The sequence below is a fragment of the Lepeophtheirus salmonis genome, chromosome 5 (genome assembly GCF_016086655.4).
Source record: "Lepeophtheirus salmonis chromosome 5, UVic_Lsal_1.4, whole genome shotgun sequence".
NCBI lineage: Eukaryota > Metazoa > Arthropoda > Copepoda > Siphonostomatoida > Caligidae > Lepeophtheirus > Lepeophtheirus salmonis.
The window spans coordinates 29,274,707-29,296,373 of NC_052135.2; the positions used below are offsets into that span (position 1 = coordinate 29,274,707).

Sequence of the window (21,667 nt, forward strand, 5' to 3'; positions counted from 1 at the left end):
TTTTCCCGAATTTGATAAGGAAAATAGGGGTTTTCCTTATCAAATTTGGTTGTTAAAGAAGGATGTCTGACGACAATAAAAGATGGGAGTCAGTCAAAGGATGATGTTGATGACATTTGGTATATAGATACGTGGGACAGCAACGTACACTGTACAATCTTATATTCCTTAGAAGTTCTGGTGTCATAATTACTTTCTAAAACTTGCTTCCACCAATATCCTTTTTATACATATACTTTGAGAACAATATAGGGGATCGTTTTTTAAGGGAGGGAAGCATCCAAAGAAATTATCTTTGACGAGAGAGAGTAGAAGGGGGTCAAAAAAGCTCTAAAAACTGATATTACTAAGAAAAAATTTTAAATTTTTAAAAAGGTAAGGCTTTGATTAGCTTTTTACATGTGTATTGAAGAATTCAACTTCCTTGGGTTTGGATATTTTTTTATGTTTATTGTGGTATTAAAAAATAATAAAATATTTTTTTCTAGAAAAGTATTTAATTATAAAGGGGATAAAACAATCCCCACTCTTTTTTTTTAGAATTATTTATTTCTTATGCATTGAAAAATATATATAGTTTTATTTGCTTGTTTATATATATTTACAGTAGTTATTTGCATTTGATTACTGTTCCAAATCAAATCATTTTAAAAAAAAATATGTTTACTTAGTGTAAGTTGAGTCCTCACATTTTTTGAATTCATTTCATTTTTTATTTTAGTCCAATATAAATTAAATATATAAAGAAATTGCTACAAACAACCCTCAATTGAAAGATATAAATAGGTTGCTTCAATATTTTGCAACTTGATAATTTTTTTTCAGTAATGAATGTCATTAATGCTGCTGATTTTTTTTTTTTTTAAATATCAGTAACTATAATTTTTGCAAGGATATTTTTATAATATAAACTGTGTTGTGTTTTTTTTGCTTGTGTGAGTGTGATTATTACCTATAGATGATGAATATTTTTTTATGCTTGATGTTAAATATTGTATACCAGGCCAATTGTTACTATTTATACATATTATTATGAAAATTTTGAGAGGTTAAGAGTGATTTTTTTACAATTTTTCTAAGAGCAATGTTGTAGAAAACATAATTAGCTATCGATTGCTAAGAAAAACATTGTCTTAGTCGTAGCCATGAGAGCATAATACGAGAAGATAATTGAGATAGCGGTGCACCTCTGTGCGGGATTGTCCCACAAAGCCATATCTACCGATATCTGTTTTTTATCAATGTTTATGATGCATTAAAAATTAATTCCACAAGTGCAAAAAATGAATAAGTTTTAACTAGTTTTTACTACTTTTTCATGATAAAAGGAATTATTTTCGAGTTCAAAACATATTAGTAAAAACATTTTGTAAATCACTAAACTCTTTCACATAAATATAATTTATTTTTATACATAGACCCTTCTAATTTGACTCACTTTACTCTTTTCCCAAATCCCTATAACCCACATTTTTCAGAGACAAATTCCATCCAGGTCCATTCTATAAAATCATTAAGTATAATCGGATAATAAACACAAAAGTAATATTTGCATATTTGTTAGAAAAAGAAATATTGTCGTTTCTCAAACTGTTTTGCTATTTGATTAAATATTAGAAAGTAGGAGGATCCTATGGTAGGGAAGGCAGGTTTTGCAAAGTTAACTACGGTCCTATTACCTAACTGCTTTCTCTATCCACAAAAATGTATGCAAAAAAATGTTTTATAGTCCATAGAAATGCACATGTAAGAATGCTTATGTCAAAAAAACTCAACTTGCAGATAATTTAATTTAGTAGAAAAATAATTATGTATGATAATTACGCAATTAATGTCAATATGTTATTGCTTACCTACATTTTCATGTTTGAAAAAGTCAGAAATATTTCTATATGTTCCATCAATATATATCAGTTTATTTTTCAAAAGTAAGAAATTTAGTAAGAATCAGTTAATTTAGTTTATAAAAAATGACCGAGAATCCCTTCGATACTATTTGGAGTTGTAACCTGAACAGAGTTTTTTTTTTTTTTGTCCGAGCTGTTATTAATATTATTTTAATCTTGAGGAGAGAACAGCTAATTATAAAGTGTCTGCTCATTATTAACGGCAAATAAGAGTTTAAGAGTTTGTGGGTTATAAGTCTAAGTGCAGTGAATAAATGTAAAACGACATGACAGCTAATCTGCTCTCCTCCAAAATATTGTTCAAATTGTCAGATTTACTAATTTAATTTTTGGTTTCTTTTTTAAAACATTCCAGAAGGTCGTCATATTTTTTTACACCTCGAGCAATATTTTTTCATAAAAGTAATTGTTAACTTCATTGATAGACCTTAGGCAGTGTTAAATAAAAAAAACTACTTTTAATGCTTCTAATAAGACATTTAAAACAGATTTAAATATGGATATTGTTGTAATTTTTTAAAAATTTTGACGAATTGAAAGACATCAATTTGGAATGTTATAATTTTTATGACTTGATCAAAATGAGTCATTCTTTATTGCCAGTAACAAAATAAAATTTGCATAGTAATATAATCAATCCAGCCATCCATAAAAACGAGTCCACAATTTAAAATTTTTGAAAATAAAAGTTATAAAATAAAATACCTCAAATAGTGATGATCATTATTTTTACTGGTTTTTTATATGATAAATGGGGAAAAAAATGACTACCGTTTAATCTATTATCCCTTTGTTCCCCAAAAATAATTCGGGACTGCCTCAAAGAAATACGGAATATTTGTTGGAGTCCAATACATGTGTTGAAATACTAATTAGACTTTAAAGTTATTGAAAATAAATTTAATTGAAATATAGTAATAATTATTTAGTTACATAACTTATTACATTGAATCAAAAGTAACAATATTAACTGAAATTCGATCATATTCTCCACAAAACTAAGAACCAAAGGGAAAAAAACACTCATTTAAATAGTCAAAATAGGAAGGATTAATAAATAATAAGAGAGCACAAACGTATTGTAGATTAACAACACACATTTTACATAAATAAATACGCTCGCAAGGATTCCAGTCATTTTTGCATCTACATATATATATATATATATACTTATAAAGTTGTAAATTCTATGCATTATCTTGCGGCTTATGTTTTTGTTGTTGGCAATCTGAACATTTCCAAAGCTACTATTAACATTTTCTTTTAATTATTGAAGAGAGAACATCTGAGCATAAAGTGTATGTACTTTTGAAAGGTGGAGAGTAACATAAAAATACTTGTTTCCGGAGTTTAAGTCATTGTTGGACTCAGAGTAGAATGGATTAACTTCTGTCTCTACAGGTCCTCTTTAGATACAAAGTAGGAGTTGTATTGTTTTTTTCTTACTTTTATAGCTACTTGCGGCTAATTTAATGGAGCATCCTCCTAAACATTTTTTTAACGGGTATGGTTACCATGGGAATTCTCTTTTTGTTTTAATAGTTATATTTTCAAATATTACTTTGTAAAAAAATATTATAGTAAGTATTTATATTACTTTGTGCCATTTGTAAAGTAAAATTGTTGTATTTCTCCTTACCTATTGAAAAGTAATATATTACAAAGTTACGAGTTACTTTCCAACATTGCATATAATATGCTTGTTTTATAAAGATGAATATAGCAGTCTTGAATATGGTTTTCCTCTTCTTTTCACAATGTATGTATGTATGTAGTCTTTAAACACCAAGTTTGTATAGTATCCCTTGAGATATTAATCATCATCATATTTAATGATCCCGCCGTTGTCGAAAAAATAAAGGGGGATTGTGAATTCAGGAGATTGAATAATAATTGAGGGAATAGTGTATTCTTTCAAAAGAAAAATAGACGAAAATTTGTAAATAAAATATAACTAAATTTTCACTCCCTTCTTAATTATTAAATTCTTTTTATGTATATTTTTAGGGAATTCAGGAAAATGCTCTATTTAAAATTTATTTCTTGGAGGGAGAGTTACATATATTTAAGTATGTAGGCATATGTACTCGTATGTACTGTGTAAACTAGTTCATGATATAAATATTAAAAAAAAATCTCCAGTCCCCCTTGAAAATTAGATTTTTTTATATTCATTAAATTACTTTCATGTTTAATCCTTTTTAGAGCCTCATCATTATCAAACATAAAAATATTAATATTTTAAGCAATACCTATGTAGTCAAAAAATTAAAATGAAGAAATTTTGTATTTGTTTGATTATTCAATTAAAGTACCTTGATATATAGTAATGACCTATACTGCAAAATCTTGTGTACCGATATCCTGCTTTCAATTCAACCCTTTCGGGACCTTATGATATTTTCATCAAATATACAAAACATTTTTTTTTAATTTGCAAAGATTGCATATCTAGGTTTCGAGATATTTTTGGGTATACCAATGTCCCTATTGTCCTGGAGGGTAAATAGACGAATAAACAATTTTACAGAAAAAAGTCTTTTTCATTTCCTAAAAACTAAACTTTTTCTATATTTAATATAAAAATAAATAAATTTTCTATTATGATCATAAATAAAAAACTATTTTTAGCATGATCATCACCAAAACTATTCCTTGATTTTTGTCTAGAAACAATATATAAAAATACTTTTGAAAATGAGTTTTATTCTCTATTTTTTTATTGCTCCAATTTCTACATTTCTCTCTCGTTCATATAATTATTGGTAGGTGGAGTGGAATAGAGGATTGAGGAATAATTTATCAGCTTCACATTCGACTACTGTATTTAACTATAAGTGATTTTGCTACAATATAACAACAAGATAAAAAAGAAAACAACTCAAATAATAACAAAACCCCATGCCTTTTGATTTAATCTATAAGTAGCAATCTAATAATCCAGAAGGTCAACACCTCCCATACCAGAGTTTTACTTTTGCGTAGTGGATATACATGGGACCCCTATTTTATAATTTTTCCCTCTTACTCTTCTTAGAAACCGATTAAACTTGATTGTAGCGTTCCAGACTCGTGCCAATTAAAGTTAATCCACGATTGTCAAACCACTTGACTACTATTATATCCTTTGCATATGTTAGCTCGATTTCACCTCGTGTACGTCAGTTGGTTATTCTGGAGCGTCAGACATGGTAGATTGAAATGTTTCATTTAAATGTTCAATATAATTACTCTTATTTTGTAAGCTTTGTCCGATTTATTTGATTATATGTTATTAGTGAAGTGAATGTTCCGAAGACGGGACATAAATCGAGTTTGGGTCATGCATTTTTGGTATCCTCAGATGATATAAAATTATCAACCCTCCAATAAGATTTCTAATTAGGAAGCTTCATGACTGACATCATGAGATTATTTCCTAGAAAACTGCAGATTTCTTCTACATTTGTTACAAACTATCTACCTTTATAATGTAATCAATAAATATTGTTACCCCTAACGTATTTGATCCTTCATTACAAAAGGGAGGCCCCCGTTCCTACAATTACTTATGAACTAGAAATTTTCACATTCACTTATCTCCAAATAGAAAAAGGCCCAAAATTAGTTGTTACATAGAATAGCCAATTCTTGCCAACTCTGGAGTTATTATTCAATAAATGTTGGGAGTTGTTCACAACTTTAAAAGAGGTGATTCCAAAAATTCAAACAATCAACGTTCAGAAGCTGATTTTGGAAAATAAGGAGAAAGTTGATAGCTGACCACACAACACATAGAAATATTGATATTAACTAAGTGCCGCCATGGGTTGGTTCTATTGACATAATAAACATTGTTAACACTATAACTCTCTTATATTATTTTGGAAGGATAATAATGAGATAAATATTAGGCATAGGTAGGGTTGTAAATCGTAAGCATTATATTGGTATGTAAAAAAAAACCACCGACAATTAACATGGTAACCCTGACAGTTTGAAGAATATTTGAGAGGAGAGGAGTTAAGCTGTGATCAAATTAATTGCTTGCAGTTATGAGATAAAGGGAATATACACAAGTCCCACTCAGTATCAAGTAAGAACAGAGGTAGGAATTACTCCGTTTTCGATCATCAATTTTAGGTTGAGACCAACAAGGACTTACACTTATAACTCTTCATTTATAGACACACTCACTCGTGGTTAGACTTTATACTTACAATCAAAAGAATAATCATGACATATTTAAAAAATAATAAAAACTGTTCAGGTTGGCAACAATAACAAATAATTAGGATTTATAACGCAAAAAAATAGTCCAAAGGAGTTTAAAAAATGTCATAAACACTAAGGCACCCACAACTTTTATATTCGTCCATCGGGTGCTTTTTTTTAAGGAAGACGGCTGATGCTTTTCAACTAATAAATACATACATAAAGTCACCATAAAGAATATTCCAATATTTGTCGTTCTTTAAAAAGATATTGACAAACCAATTTTATCTCTCTAACTAATTTATCAACAACGATGAACTATTTAACTTATATAACATCAATAAAAACAATAAAAAATGACCTGTATCTAAAGGACTCGTGTGTACATATGTATTTATGTATATACATACTTGTATATTAACAATGTATCTTTATATGTTCATATATTAAAAATAAGGAAGTACTACTCTGATCAACTTCTTCTCTCTTAACATGCCACTATACTAATAATCTAAAGGTTGTCTGTCTGTGGAGGACTCATTAATAACCAAAAAAAAAAAGTGAATGTAACTTTAAAAAAGTAAAAAGGCGACATACCTGCTAAAATGATAGGGAATCAAAAAACATGTACCATTCATTCAAACATACTCGAACAAAGAAAGACTATTAATAAGACTTTCGTAGTGTGAGACGGAAGTAAAAATTTTATAGTTTTCTTCAAAAATCCAATCCCTGATATAAATTTGAACATATCGCAGGTACACAATTTTATATCTATCAAAAATTTTGATGGTGATGTTTTTTTTCCATTGATATGTTTGTTGCCTCTTATTTCAAAGTATCTTTATGCGTTAAGTTTAACAAAGAGTATGTGTAGCTAAAATTTCGTGCCCCATATTGAAAAAGAATGGAAAGTAAATATATTTATAGTTGTAAATCCTTAGCATTGTTTTGTGTGTTCGTTTTTGTTGTTGTTGACAAACTGAAAAATGTTTATACTTTATTTTCTCAAGCTTTTACCATTATTCTTTCATTCTTGAAAAAAGACAATCCAAGTATAAAGTGTGACTACAAGCATGCGTACCCATGAAAGACAGAAAGAAACACTGAAAATTTGGTGAGGTGTTACATATAAGTGTAAGTCCTTGTTTGACTCAGAGCCGAATTAAGGACTTTTGAATAAATAAAAAATACAACTCTGATTAATCGTAAAAACTCAATTACATAAGTTGAAAGGCTCAGAATCCTTTTGATTTACAACAAGAATTTTAAGCCTTTCAAATGTTGGCATTAGCTAGAAATCGAAGTTGCAAGTTTGGTCTATACTTAAATAAATAAAGTAATTATTTGATATTAAAAAAATCTAACCCAGTAAAAGTATATTCCAGTTTTGATATATCATTTAATTTTTTGATATTTTGTTAAGGAACGATGGAGAATCGAAGCGTAATTGTCATATTAATCTTAAATCACATCAGTTTGACACTTTAAGGAATATTCTGTCCAAATGCAAGAAGACATTTAAAGTACTATTAGAAAGTACAATTGGTAGGATAACCAATCGAATTTCATAGTACTAATTTTGTATAGAATTATGTAGATCCAAATTGAAGAAAATTATAGGTTGGGTTGTATTTTTATACATATTTTCCGCCGGTTTTTTTACTTTGAACAAAAATAATAATATAGAAGGAAAAAAAAAACCAACTTTTAGTTTTTAGTTTTTATTGACTCACAGTGATAATAGTCAATAATGATTATTATTTGTTAACTTGTGAAAAAGAGATGATATAGATAATCAAATAATGTATTATCCCTTACATATGTATAACAACAATAAACCTTAATGAAATAAGTGAATTGATAGTTAAGGAGTAGACAATAAAAGAAGGAAGAAGAGAGGGGGAAGGAAGGGAGAAAGTTAAACTGTTGCTTGCTTTCTACCTTCGCAGGCGCCCCGCAGCCGGTCAAAGTAATATTTTTATAATATAAAAGAAGAAGGGGAGAAAAAAAAGAGTTATGTTATTATTATTCTGATTACTTTTTGAAAGGGAGAAAATCGAACAGGTGCGTGATGGGGATGTAATAAACACAACACAAGAAAAGGAAAATTGAATCTACGCTTTTGACTTTCTTAAAGGCGTGCATGCAACAATGTTACTGCTTTCTTTGCGTGTGAGAGGGATACATAGACTAAAAGAGGAAAAGAGGAGTAAGTGGTGGTGTTCTTGGTGGTGCTGGTTGTTGTTGTTGTAGAAAGGCATGGCTGATTTAGCCATGGTAAAGTACATACGATGAGCAGCATCATAGAATAAAAATCACCGGCAATGATGCTTTTTTAGAACGTTACTATTCTGTTTTTATATACTATTTATTGACTTGCTCTTATAGTATGTTAATTTTTATTATCATTGGATATTTGTGATACTTTTTTATTAATGATTTGTTGTGAATAGAGTAGTTGAAGTGGATTGTTCTTCATCCTTTGAAGGGGTTTTTGAATTAGAAGAAGAATCAAATAAATAAAAAGCAGTGAAGAGGATGAAGAAAAGAAAAGAAATAGTCAGACTTAAGAGTGGATTTTCCTTTTAACACACACACACACATATGGTATTCTTCACAACAACACATCTCAAGCCTTAATTAAAACAGCTGTTGTGGTCAGAATTTTAGGGAAAAGTGAAGAAAGGGAAAAAAGAAGAAAATGTATATTACATACAACACACAGCATACATAGACGAGTAGCATACTACAGGACAATACAGGGAGTAAGAAAAGAGGGGAAGTTGAAAGTCAACAAGGTGCCAAAGTGTGTGTGTAAGATATTTGTGTCTGTGATATGTTATAGTCATAGAGTAATGTACCTACATAGTACTTACTACTTCTATTTTTCAAGATAGATTAAAATTTCCTTACCTACTCTGACTCTTCGTTGCTGTTGTTTTTTTATAATTTAAAACACTCTCAGGAAATATTTACATGTACTCTAATCGTTGTTTATTGGATTGTCTTCCCTTGTTCTTTTTTGTTTCGATGTTGTTACTGAAACAAGTGTGTGTATGAGTGAGTGAAGAAATAGTGAGCAGTGATTGAGTGAGTGAAACAGTGATTAAACAGAAGGAGATTGATGCAATTGTCATTAATAATATTATTATGAAAGGACAGGATCCCTGCCCCATAGTCTCTTTCCCACACTACTACTACTACTCTTGTAGGAGCAGCCTAATTAACATCCTTATCCTCGCAATCAAAACTGTATGGGGGTAAAAAACAAGAAAACGAAAAGTGATACTTCTATGTGACTCTCCTGACTGTTTGCCATGAGGATTGAGGAGTACGATGGGAGCCCTTGTGATAGCAGCTTAATAAAGACCTCATCCAATAGTTCATCATCATACAATAATCCCTTGTCAACCCCCACAGTACTCATCATTGTTTCCTCCAGAGCCGCAGCTTCCACTTCTCCTCCTTCTCTTTCAAGGGATGAACGTCTCAGTTGGAGGAACCACTCAACATTTAAGAGATAATTCTAATATCGACAGGTAGGACAGAGAGGATTCATTCATTATCAAGGACGTTGTCAGCTGGATATTATCATAATATAATTGAATTTAAAAATAGATGGCACCACTATAAATGATAAAAAACATAGTACTACTATAAAAACTATTTGTCTTTCTTATTTGAGCGCCCTCTATATAGCTTCATCTACCACTTTTCCCTTTTTTCTTTTCTTTTTTTACATCTTATGACGTATACATCTATTTTTAATCATATAACTTTTATAAGTCATATACCAATTAACATATAAATATATTGCTATACTTACATCAAAACATTGTTTCTTTCAAATATTGTCACCTCCCTTTTTTTATTACTTTACAGGTAAGAGCTAGTTTGGACTTATGATGACTGTATATTAGTCGTATTTTGTTTGTTTGTTTTTCAATCGTCATTATTTGTATCTCCTAATAATAAAGATTAAGGTTTGATGTAGACAAGTTTACAAAGTAAGAAATAAAAACTATTTGGCATTTGACTACAAAATTAGCCGTGAAAAAAATGCTTTCTTTAATAAATAAAAGCAATGGCTAAGAGAAGAGAAAAAATATGTAATATTTTCTGTCAGATGTAGTCGTGTATACATACATTATATATATTTATATGAGCATATATCTCAAATGATAGAAAAGTACTGAAGATAAAAAGTGTTTAATCTCATCGGTAACAGTATATATGGTAAATAAAAAAAAATGATTTTCTTAAACGAAATTGATTTCTTATAAACATAATATACATGTATGTGTATGTATATGTGTAATCTCCTTCTCAAGAAAAAACTACTTGAAAATTACTACATCATAACTATGATTCAATGTCATGATGAACGGTTCTTGTGAAAAACTACTAAGATTTTTTTTAAATATTGACTTAGTTAGATTAATTCTCCTTAGGAATGAGGACAATTGTATTATACATTAAAAGTTAAATCCCTTGTTCTTAAGAACTCAAAGAAAGTTTTTCATCAAATATGTACAGTTATAATATGTAATAAAATGATTTATATACATACACCGCTAAAGGGAGTTCAGATATTTTTAAGATACATTACATACATAGGGATTGAAGGTCAGCTAAGAGATGAAACTGCGTCATTATTGTTTTGTATCAAATATATATACATCAAAAATAAAGAATATGTAATTATATATTTATGTAATTATTTCATAAGTTATTTGGACGGACGCCACTGAGAGGCTTATTATTCATGGATGAATTGGAATGTATATTCTACATACTAGATAAATATATACATAAAAAAACAACAATGGGTCAAAATTCTTATAATTCTCAGTACTAATGACAATAAAGAGAAACACACTTTCACAATACACTGTACGTACGTATTACATACAATCCTACAGACATATTTACACACGCCGGGAATGATGGGTGCGGCTGTCCTCTGTTTTTCAAGGGCTTTTTATTTTTTTTACCAATTATACGGACATCGTGAAATAGAATAAGTATGTACATAGACAAAAAAAGGCGCTCCTGCTTTCATTATCTTTCAAAAGTCCCGGGATTTTCGAGGGTAGCAAAAGGGGGATGCTAGATAATAAAATGATAATAAGAAAAGGGCGTGCGGAGAAGCGTCATTCCCAGTCAATATTATGACATAAGAATAAGAAGAAAATTCTTTTTGTTTTTGTCGTTGCTTTTTTCTTCTACTCATCAACTTATCCTTTTATGTAGAAATGTATATATATATATAATGTAGGTATGGTCTAATAAAAGATTATTCATGCTTTCTTGCCTCTATATCTACATGAGAAGAGTCTCTGAATATACTTCTATATGGCCTTATAATTAAAAAGAGCTCTGACTTTACCCAAAATATCCTTTGGAGTTTTCAAACCAATCAAACAAGTCCCATTCAATGTAAACCTATTGTTTTGAGTCCCTTTGAGCATGCGCTAAAAATAAACATTGGAGCATCCTTAAAATAACGATAAAAACAAATAGTATATATAATTTAGTAGAAGCAACAGCAGTCCCTCCCCCCTCTTCATTTTTTTTTTTTTTCACTCTTCAGCCAGGTTTCTCCGCTTCTTCTTCTTCTTCTTCCTTCTATGAAACAGCGATGATGATGACAGTCCGTATAGTAGCTCTATCAAATCACTTGTTAAATCAATAATAGAATGAAATCTACGATTTCTACTTATATTAGCATGTTAACAACAGTAATAACACCAGTAATCAAATCCCAGTTGAATGACGTTGTGATTATGTAAATACAAGGAGAAGAAGAATGATGATCCTTCAACGGAAATAAAAATAACATGTACACCATAGAGGAAGCCCCTTCGTTCTTCCTTACTCAGCAGCAGCATGTACGCCTGTATCGGTCCGGATCATAAGACATTCAGCCGACAAAAAAGTTCCAGGTAGGAGGAGAAGTGGTCCTTGCTTTTTTCTAATGGGATGCTGATAACATGCATCTATGTTGTATTATGTACGAATTCTTACTAAATAGTTGTGTTCCTGCGTCAAATATGCTGTATATATGTATGTAATTATTAAATTACATATTTTGGTCTATTCCTACATTGTTCTTATACATTTTTATTATTGCTTGTGTATCCCCCCTTCTTCTCCTCCCGATTCTTTACATCTGCAAAATGTTGAAGGGAGGCTAAATGAATGTAGTATGTATGTACCAATAGCACATCGTAAGCCATGTTGTATGTATGATCCTTAATGAATATTGCAGAAAGAGAGAGTTAAGGAAGGGGAAGGGAGGCTGGAACTAAAATGACAAGGAGGATGCCACTCAACCCTTTTTTGGGTATACAATACATAGATACGTCTATATTAAGGGGACACGCCTTTTAATTGCCACTGGTTTTTGCTTTCATGTATATACATATTATGGGAAGTCGTATTTTGTCTTTTTGTGCTATTATTTTTAAATCAACACGAATAATGCGGAACTCATGGCCAGGCAATGTGTATTTATTTGTTCATGGATTTACATACTTTGGAGAGCTTCTTTTTTTTAAGAAAGGGATCCTTGTCACAAGAATCCCTAAAAAATGAGGATTCATTGATTTATATGTATATGATGTTTTACGAGTATACATATAATTGATAAATACATTTATACAAAGAGGCATTGGTAGTAGAATGGTTGGTAATGCAGAAGTTAACTACATACTCGTATGTATGTATTTAAAAACCGGTACTGAGCGCTCTCCTTTCAGCATCTTCATTTTTCTAGTGTCCTCTTCTTCTTCCTTCCTCTTCTCTTCTTCTTGACAAAATTCGAACAGAAGAATAGGGGGGGGCGGATAAAAAAGCATGCCCGATGAAGAAGAAGAACTCACTGCTGCTTTTTCATATTTATGTATATTATTATAAGTTGTTTCAACGTTAAAGACATATCTGATTTTTTATTATTATTTATTTATTTTACCCACCTACTACAACTTCATGCATAGTACATAAAAAACACATAGAATCAACCGACACGGATCTCATCTCCACAGTTAAATACTTACTTGGATAGCAGATGGAGAAAAAGAAGAGAGGATACGAAATGTAAAAGACATAGATACATATGTTCAGTCATTGATGAGGAAGGACTCCCTCTTCTCATGTATAATATATTTTTCCTCATTCAACTGGACAAAAATAAAAAGAGGACTCTCATCATTGAACTTTTATTTATCCGAGTGTGGTGGACCCTCCCCCCTCACAAACCACGACAATCATCAACATGACAATGATATCCTCGAGTGCTGCTGGATTAAACGTACCACGAGGAAGTTTATATTCGTTATTTAAAGAATCCGAGTATGACAGGTTTGGTCCATACGTAGGGCATTTGTTGTTGCATGGTTTGATTGATGACGTTCTGGTTATTGATAGTTTGCATTTCTAGCTATTGTTGTTACTGTTCTTTTTTCTCAAATGTTTTTCTTACTGTTGTTGATGCTGTAAATAAGAATAATAGTTGTTGTTACTACTCACATTGTTGTTACTTCACTAACTGCTGTTGCTCAATCACCACCCCTTGAAATCTGAATGCCAAGGAAATCCCTCTGCGAATGACTGAAATAATCACAATCTTCAAATTTGTATGTAACAACAACTACTACCCCACTAAAACCTTCACAACCTAATACTTAATAATTATGCTAAGTCCATCCACTACCTGTTCTGGAACCATTCGTAAATACTACGAAAAGCTCAAAGATGCAACATCTGAGAGAAAAATGTAAGTTACCTTTGTATATACTATTGAAAGGGTTTCTTTAAGTTATAACAAAACTCCAACGTTTCTATTAATAATGATACAATTCTGTCCAACTTTCGTTTGATATGGAGCTTTAAAAAGAAGAGGCTCGTGTTTTTCTTCCTTTTTTTTTTTTTTTTTTTTCATATAACTGTCTTTTTTATCAGCATGGTTCAAGATGAAATATTAATTATCATATAAAGTCGTCATACATACTGAAATGAGCAGTAATTTTTTTTCTTAATCATTTAAATGAAAAGAGGGAGACACAAAACTAAAAGGTGATTTTATATTATGTGTATTTGAATCATAATATGTATATATTTGAATAATAAGCCAAAAAACTAAGTTTCAATGACAAAAAAGTATAATATTTTTTATATAAAGAAAGCATAGATAGCGTGCTCTACAAAACACTTTTTGTTGTTTTTGTTATTATATATGTATAGTACGAAGAATACTTCTTTTATATTACACATGAAGAAGCATAAATGATACAACTACTGCTTCTCCATCTTTTCTTTGTGATATTTTCAATAATACATACATGATAATTAAAATAATTATCTTGTATATTTTATATAGAAAGTACGCAAAGATGAGTCTCAAACTGACTCATTATATAAGTACTCTGTGTATTTGAGACAATCATATTGATTTTGATTATTTTTTGTAATCATGTCAAGGAAGGTTGAGTTGAGTACAGTCATAAATAATTAAAATATAATCTTACATACAAGTATTATTACTGTTCAGTCAAAACTTTTGACGTTTTGTATTACTATACTAATATGTTTTGTCGAGACAAGGAAAAAGATATATGTTTATAGAATAATAATCTATATATTATCATAGTAAGATGTTATGATTCTTATATAACTTCCTTCATAAATGCGACTATAGAGGTCAGGCGTATCTAATATATACGTGGAAAAATTTTTAGGCTTTCTTTTGATTATTGCCCTCTATAGGAAATATTACACACTTTGAAGGATTTTGTTGAGTGACATTTTTCTTATGTATATGTTTTAATTATTACAACTACTACTACTTTTACTAAATTAAGGACTTTAAACTCTGCAAGTAAATATGTACAATATTGCATATACTTGATTTTGGATTTGTTTTAATAATTAGAAAACTTACATTTTATTAAAGGAAGTAGTAGTACAGCAAAAACAAACATAAACACATTTCTTTGAACCCCATTCATTTTTAATCCCTGGCATAAACTTATCGTCTTTTTTTTAACGTTACACTAACTAAGTTTCACTGCTACATTTTTTAGTTGGCAATGGGTTTGCGTAATCATAGTATATATTTTAAAGCTAACTTTGTTTGTTTGGTTGTTTGTTTTTTTTGAAAAGAAAAGGAATTGATAAATGACTAATTTTGTATGCTGTTGGAAAATGATTTCATATTTAAAAAAATATGATATCTTAGGAGGGAAAAGGAAGACCACAATACCTTGTAAAAAACAAATCAGCCTAAGTTGTAATAATGTCCAACTTTTAATATGACGGTTACTCAATTTCCAGGACATTTTGTATAACTTAAAACATGTGAACTTCTCCTGAAACATAAATAAATAATAGTAAAAAGCTCTAATTAAATAATTGAATCCACTTATTAGTAATGACTCATATTTTAACTATGCAAATAATATCTTTATAACTTGTACAATCAACTTATACAAGCTGCAACTTCTATATAACTTGGGCATGTATATATGCGAAAGGAAAAAAGAAAGGAAAATAAACTATAGATTTAAAATGCGGATATATTCTCAGCACTCTTTAAAAAAAGGGTCAAGGTCACACAAGCATAAAAAGTAATTTTGATTATAACTTTGTTAAATATTAGTATTTGTGAGTTAACCAAATTGCAGATAGTCAATGTCAGCGCGTTTTATTCAGCATTTATTGGATAAGAACAATCAAAACACAAAAATTGGAAAGACTTTTTTTTAAATAAAGAATAAAATGACATAAACTCAAACAGTATATTATTCATTAATATTTGGTCTCTATTTGCCATTTTTTTAATAAAAACTTAGATTTGAATCATCTTGTAGCATAAAATTTTAAAAGAGAAGGAATTAAGTCACCAGCTTATGGTTTACGTCATTTTAAAATCGTTATACTATAGTGATTATATTTTACACAAACTACTAAAATTGTGTTACAATTAAAAAGCTCTATTTTGAATACTTTATATACTATATGGAAATATTAGATATATTTAAAATAAAAAATATTTTTCGGCAAATTTTCATATGAGTATATTGACTATCAACAGAAATCTTTTCTTTTTTTTTAAATCGAACAGGATTTTTTCTTTCAAAATTGAGTGTGAATAACATTTGTATCTCTCAAATAATTATCTTCAGTTTCCTTGATCAATTTATTCTTATTAAATGTTTGCCTGCAAAATTAAATTTAAAATATCCAAAATTGATTGTCACAATAAAAGAATAAGGATTGACAGATTTTATTTTAAAGGCCATATCAGGGCCAAATTAAGTATTTGAAATCAAATAAAAGATCTAAAATATATATATAAAATTATTTGATATTCTATGTTATCCCACAAATTTATATATAAAGCATATAATTGACTAAAATATGTCTCTAGAATATTGGACTTAATGTAAATATGAAGTAAAAAATTACTGCCAGATTTTTCTCCTTCTCTCGATGTTTTTCCAAGATTATTTTATGTTGTGGCACCACATATGAAAATATTAAAAATAAGTTTTAAACATGTTCGAAAAAAACTTTTGTCTGACAAATATATTCATAAGTTTTAATTAATATTCTGGAAAAAAAGTTGAACAAAAATAAATTTGTCATTTTATGCTTTAATATCAAAGTTATGCCGTAAAATATTCGTAACTGTAATATTTGCATAATATATAAAACCAATCAAGATAATTTATTTTAGATCATTACCTCATATTTATGAATTGATTAATATATGGTATTTTATAAATACTTATTGTTTTCTTATTTTTTCCAGTTCCATAAGATTTGTTTGATTATTTTCAAAAAAATATTCTAACAAAATAGAGCAACGAAAGTTTTTTGTTTCTTTTAAATCTACTGTTGATTTAATTTTTAAGTCTAATTCCCTCTAAGTTTATAAGTATTTTTGTACTTAAACACATTATCCAAATAATTTATACCAATGTGGCTCTTATATATGAACTATTATAATATTTATTGTAGGGTTTTATAGTTAAGAATTTTTAACCCGGTTTTTCTTGGGAACCCTTAGTCCTACAGCTTTAAAAGCCAGTTTATCATATTTAGCAGACAATTTTGTATAAGTTCTGTTTACAAGGCGTTGAAAATTTCCTCCAAGTACGACTGTCGTGCAGCAATCATTGTCATCCTCCGTGCAGGCCGTGCGCCCGAAGAGATCATTGACTTTCTCAAGTTGTCCTTTGCCACCGTGTACAAAATCGCAAAGGAGTTCAAGGAGTTTGGAAGGATGGGAACACCAGTTAGGAGGAAAGGTAGATCGATCTGCATACAAAATTGGCTTTCGGACAATTTGGAGATGTTCTGGTACAAGGAAATGTGGCCCCTAGCTCCCCGGATTGCTATCCTTTGGACTATTTCGTGTTGGGTGTCTTGGAGAGGGATTCTAACAGGCATGCTCACAACAATTTGGCTTCTATGAGAGCCTCCATTATTGAATCTTTGAACAATATGAATAAAGATCACCTGATCCAGACGTGCAGCAGTTTCCGAGCCCGATGAGGTAGGCCGTGGTTGAGGCTGTGGATGTTTGTATTAAATGATTATGTTCATGGAGGGTTCTTACGTTTGTATATAAATGGATTTTCAATTATCTCAACTAACATAAGAAATAAAAAGGTTTATGTCCTGGTCTCGAAAATTCTTAATTGTAAAACTGCACCCTGTATAACTATTTAAGATAAAGTTTTTTTACATACTTCCATACATACAATGACGAGAAATGTCTATTCAAGTTATAAAACCCTTTGAATTCTTCAAAAGAAAAAGATGAGAGAGTAGGAGGGGGAAAATTGAAATAAGCTCTGTATTAAATAAAAAGTTAGGTTTACTTTTAAATAAATGATAACAAACTATTTAACGAAGATAATTTTTGTATTTTCAAGTTGTTTAAATATGTGTTGCTGTCTAAATCTTGTGTACTACTGCTATAATATCCTGGATTAAGACCAACATCTCTGTTGGAGAACTGATCGTAAACCAAAACTCATTTAGAACTTACTTTTCAAGGTACTTATACGTGTATGACGATTCAATAGCCTTTATAATAAATAATTTTAGTATCAAGCCACTAAACCGTTGTGGCAATAATGTTCCATAAAATTTATTTTTTAAATGATTAAAGCAAGAAAACTTGCTTTACCAGTCACTCAATAAATTTATGTCCCAGAAAAAAAAATGGAGCAATTATCTACTTCTATATCGAAATGTAATGAATAAGATTATATATTCCTTACTTCTTTAGTTAATAGGTTTTGATTGCAATAATGTTGAATATAGTCCTGCCTCTACGATGATTGTATTCCTTGATTCTTTTTCTAAAGACGTCTTCACCTAAATTATTTAATAATTTTTTATTTTGACCATTTAAAATAAGATTTTGTAGGTATAAAGTTGATGTGGAGAGAGAAAACAGTTTTAGCAAAGTGTTGATATTATATAAAATAAAGGAAGACTCTGAGAAAAAGTGGCAATATTCATTGATTAGTAGAGAAATGCACCTCTATGGTTTCTTAGTTTCTTCATTGTAGAAAATGATTTTGTTTTTTTAGAGTTAGCATTTATGGATGATGATGATTATAGTTAAAAGGAAAGGAGACAGTGAAGTGTCTAAGTGAACCTAGGATATGTTGTGTGTTTAGTGAAATCATGTAATAAGAGCCCATGGAATAAGACGAGTACCATGGTGCTCAACACGGATACAGGAGGAGGGCCTGGGAATTCAGAGAAACGGCATCCCAAGCTCAAAAATATAAAACAAAGTTCAATTATAGAAAGTATCCTCGGTCCAGCATTTAGTGGAACGTCCCTTTCTCGAAATGTCTCTCTAACTCAATCCATTGGTTGGGATGAAAGGGAGGAGAATGACTTTGAGTTTCTGCCTGGAATGACATACTCTACAATGCGACCTCTAACGTAATGTATTTGTCTCCTAGTTTTGTCATAGAAGTTGGCGGATATTATGGCTTCTATTGTTCCACTAAATACCTTTTAAAAGCATTGTTTATCTAATGAAACAACCAAACGAACAACCAAGGAGGTGTTGTATTTAGGCTGGATGGAAACTTGTAGTATATGGATGTACTTCAGTACAAAACCTGTACATTATACATAAAATATACATATTGGTTTTCTAAAACATTTTTATATCAATTTATTTCTACTTGAAATAAAGAAGATATTTGAAAAAAAAGATACTCACAATATACAAATACAATGGTACATATAACGTGAAATGAATAAATTAGGCCCCAATTTATATATGTAAATATATATTATGTAGTTGTAGTACAATCAAATAGAATCCGTTTGTATGGCCAGAGTTAGTTATTCAATTGACAAAGAAAATATTTCTATAAATCCGGGATAAAAAGTGTAAGGAATATTATTATCAGAGAAAAAACAAAAACCATTCTGCAACATTTTTTTGCAATATACCTACATATATGTAGGTATATTGTAAAATAATGATTACAAATAGATAAATTTCCTTCTAAATGATCTATCTATACAAAATATTACCAAAATTATAAACAATTATATTATTACAAAGCCCTTGATAATTGAGTAAAAATGAATTTATAGAGATAAAACGATTTTGTATTAGTCTTCATTAAAGATCATCTCATAGATCTCCCTTTCTGTGTATCTTTAACGTTCTAATAAGTTACTTTATAAAACAATGATACTCTTTATCACCTACCTTTCTATATACTATATGTAGGGAGTTGGTGAAAAGTGAATTTGGGTATTTTGAGAAAGTGTTACATTTAAGAAATTATTCTGAGTATTTATTATTTCTTGCATATGACTGAGTTTTTACTTATATAATTATTATTAGAGAGAGAGAACAGAAGAAAAAGGAACAACTAATAACTAGAAAGCTCCATCCAGTATATCTTATTACACAAGCTCATACTGGTGCCCAAATATGAAAAAAACAACAACGATAAAAAGTCCTTTTCGTATAAATAATATTTCTATTATTTTGTAGCAGTATTTTTTTTCATGGATATATTTTTTATACATACAGCCAAGATCTTTTATTTTAAGACAAATCAGAGAATGGTAATAACATATTAACTATTATGTATGCGTTGCTCCTGCTATATTAAGAGAAGATGAAGTTGATGAAGAGCCTTTTCCTCTTCTCTTTCTTTCTCTCCTTACTCTTTTTAGGCATGCCCTTATTGTCTTCTGTTACTTATACAACAGCAGGAGCATCCCCGAATCAGCGTTATGGATCTAGAGGGATTTATCCTCGTGTAAACATACCGATTCCCTCTTCTTTTTTCTTTCACTCTCTGTCTCTTTCTTTCCCTCGTTCCTTCGTTTTTTTCTTTCTCCTTCTCTTTCTCTGCTTCTTCCTTATACCATAGTCTACACACTGAGCTAATAAGAAGAAGTAGAAAGAAAAGGAAAATATAAGAAAAAAAGACTGTTGCTTTTCTGATGTTGAATACAACGAGGAGGACGACAAAAACAACAGCAATAATAACAAAAGAAATAAGAAGGAAAAAAGTATTAAAAAAGGCATTATTGAATCAAAATGATGAGTAGAAGACGGAGGAGAATGGTGTTGATGAATACTAGTACTACAACTACTGAGGTGATGGCCGCGGTGGTTTGAAGTGTCGTGTATCGTGCTTGTGAGTGTCTAGATGGGGGGACTTCTTTTGATAGTGATAACGAATGAGGAGTATTGCCTTGGGATGATGCAGCTAAATCAACATCAAGATGGCAGGTGCTAGTATAGCGGGTCTCTACGGTAAAATATACGGGCAAAATCAAGTGGAGGATGGGTCTGGTCGGTCTGGGTTCCTTAACTTCAACTTCCGTACGGCTAATAAGGGGGGAAGTGGGGGTGGTGGAGGGCGTGATGTTGGAAGTGGAGGGAAACAATTGAAGGATGATCATCATAAAGGCGGCCCTCAAGAGTAAGAAGAAGAGTTTGTTTTGTTTTTTCTTTCTTTCTTTAAATAGTTTCATTTGCTATTTGTTTATGTTCGGGATTCTCATCTTGGTTTACTTTCTCTTGTTCTCTCTCTCTCTTGAGTAGATATTAGATTGAAACCTTGATATGTTGCATATTGTATGTGCACATTGATATATTTATGTAAATAGGAATGATCAGGATCACATTTCTGTAATTATTGCGAGAAGGAGGAATGATGATGATGAATTTAAATGAAAAAGTTGATAGTAATTGGATGAAAGCTTTCTTTCTTTCAATAAGTATATATATATATATATATGAAGAAGAGAAAATTTATTATATATATTTATGTAAAAACAGAGTTGGTACAATTTATGTATGTATGTATGTTCTTTTTATTTCAACTACTATAAGTAACACATATGTACATATGTATGTACCTTCTTCTCTAACTACATTTTTTGCTTCCTTAAACCCTACTTGTTGACATATACATAACTGTATGTCATAATTATTACTTTGATTGATGCTTTACAGACTTTGAAAAAAAAGTTACTAGTCTTTGCACACA

At 30.0% G+C, this 21,667-nt stretch overlaps 1 protein-coding gene across 6 annotated transcripts in view; it reads left to right on the forward strand.

The window, feature by feature from the left end:
* LOC121118821 (Potassium voltage-gated channel protein Shaker) overlaps positions 1-21,667 on the forward strand; it is a 185,623-nt gene that overhangs the window by 144,898 nt on the left and 19,058 nt on the right. The window contains exon 1 of one of the 6 annotated variants that reach the window (XM_040713417.2): positions 20,350-21,097. The exons of the other annotated variants lie outside the window; for them this stretch is intronic. Within the exon in view, the coding sequence (XP_040569351.1) occupies positions 20,898-21,097 (200 nt within the window). The 5' untranslated portion in view covers positions 20,350-20,897. Of the gene's footprint in view, positions 1-20,349; positions 21,098-21,667 lie in introns of those variants that run through there. 6 annotated transcript variants of the gene reach the window in all.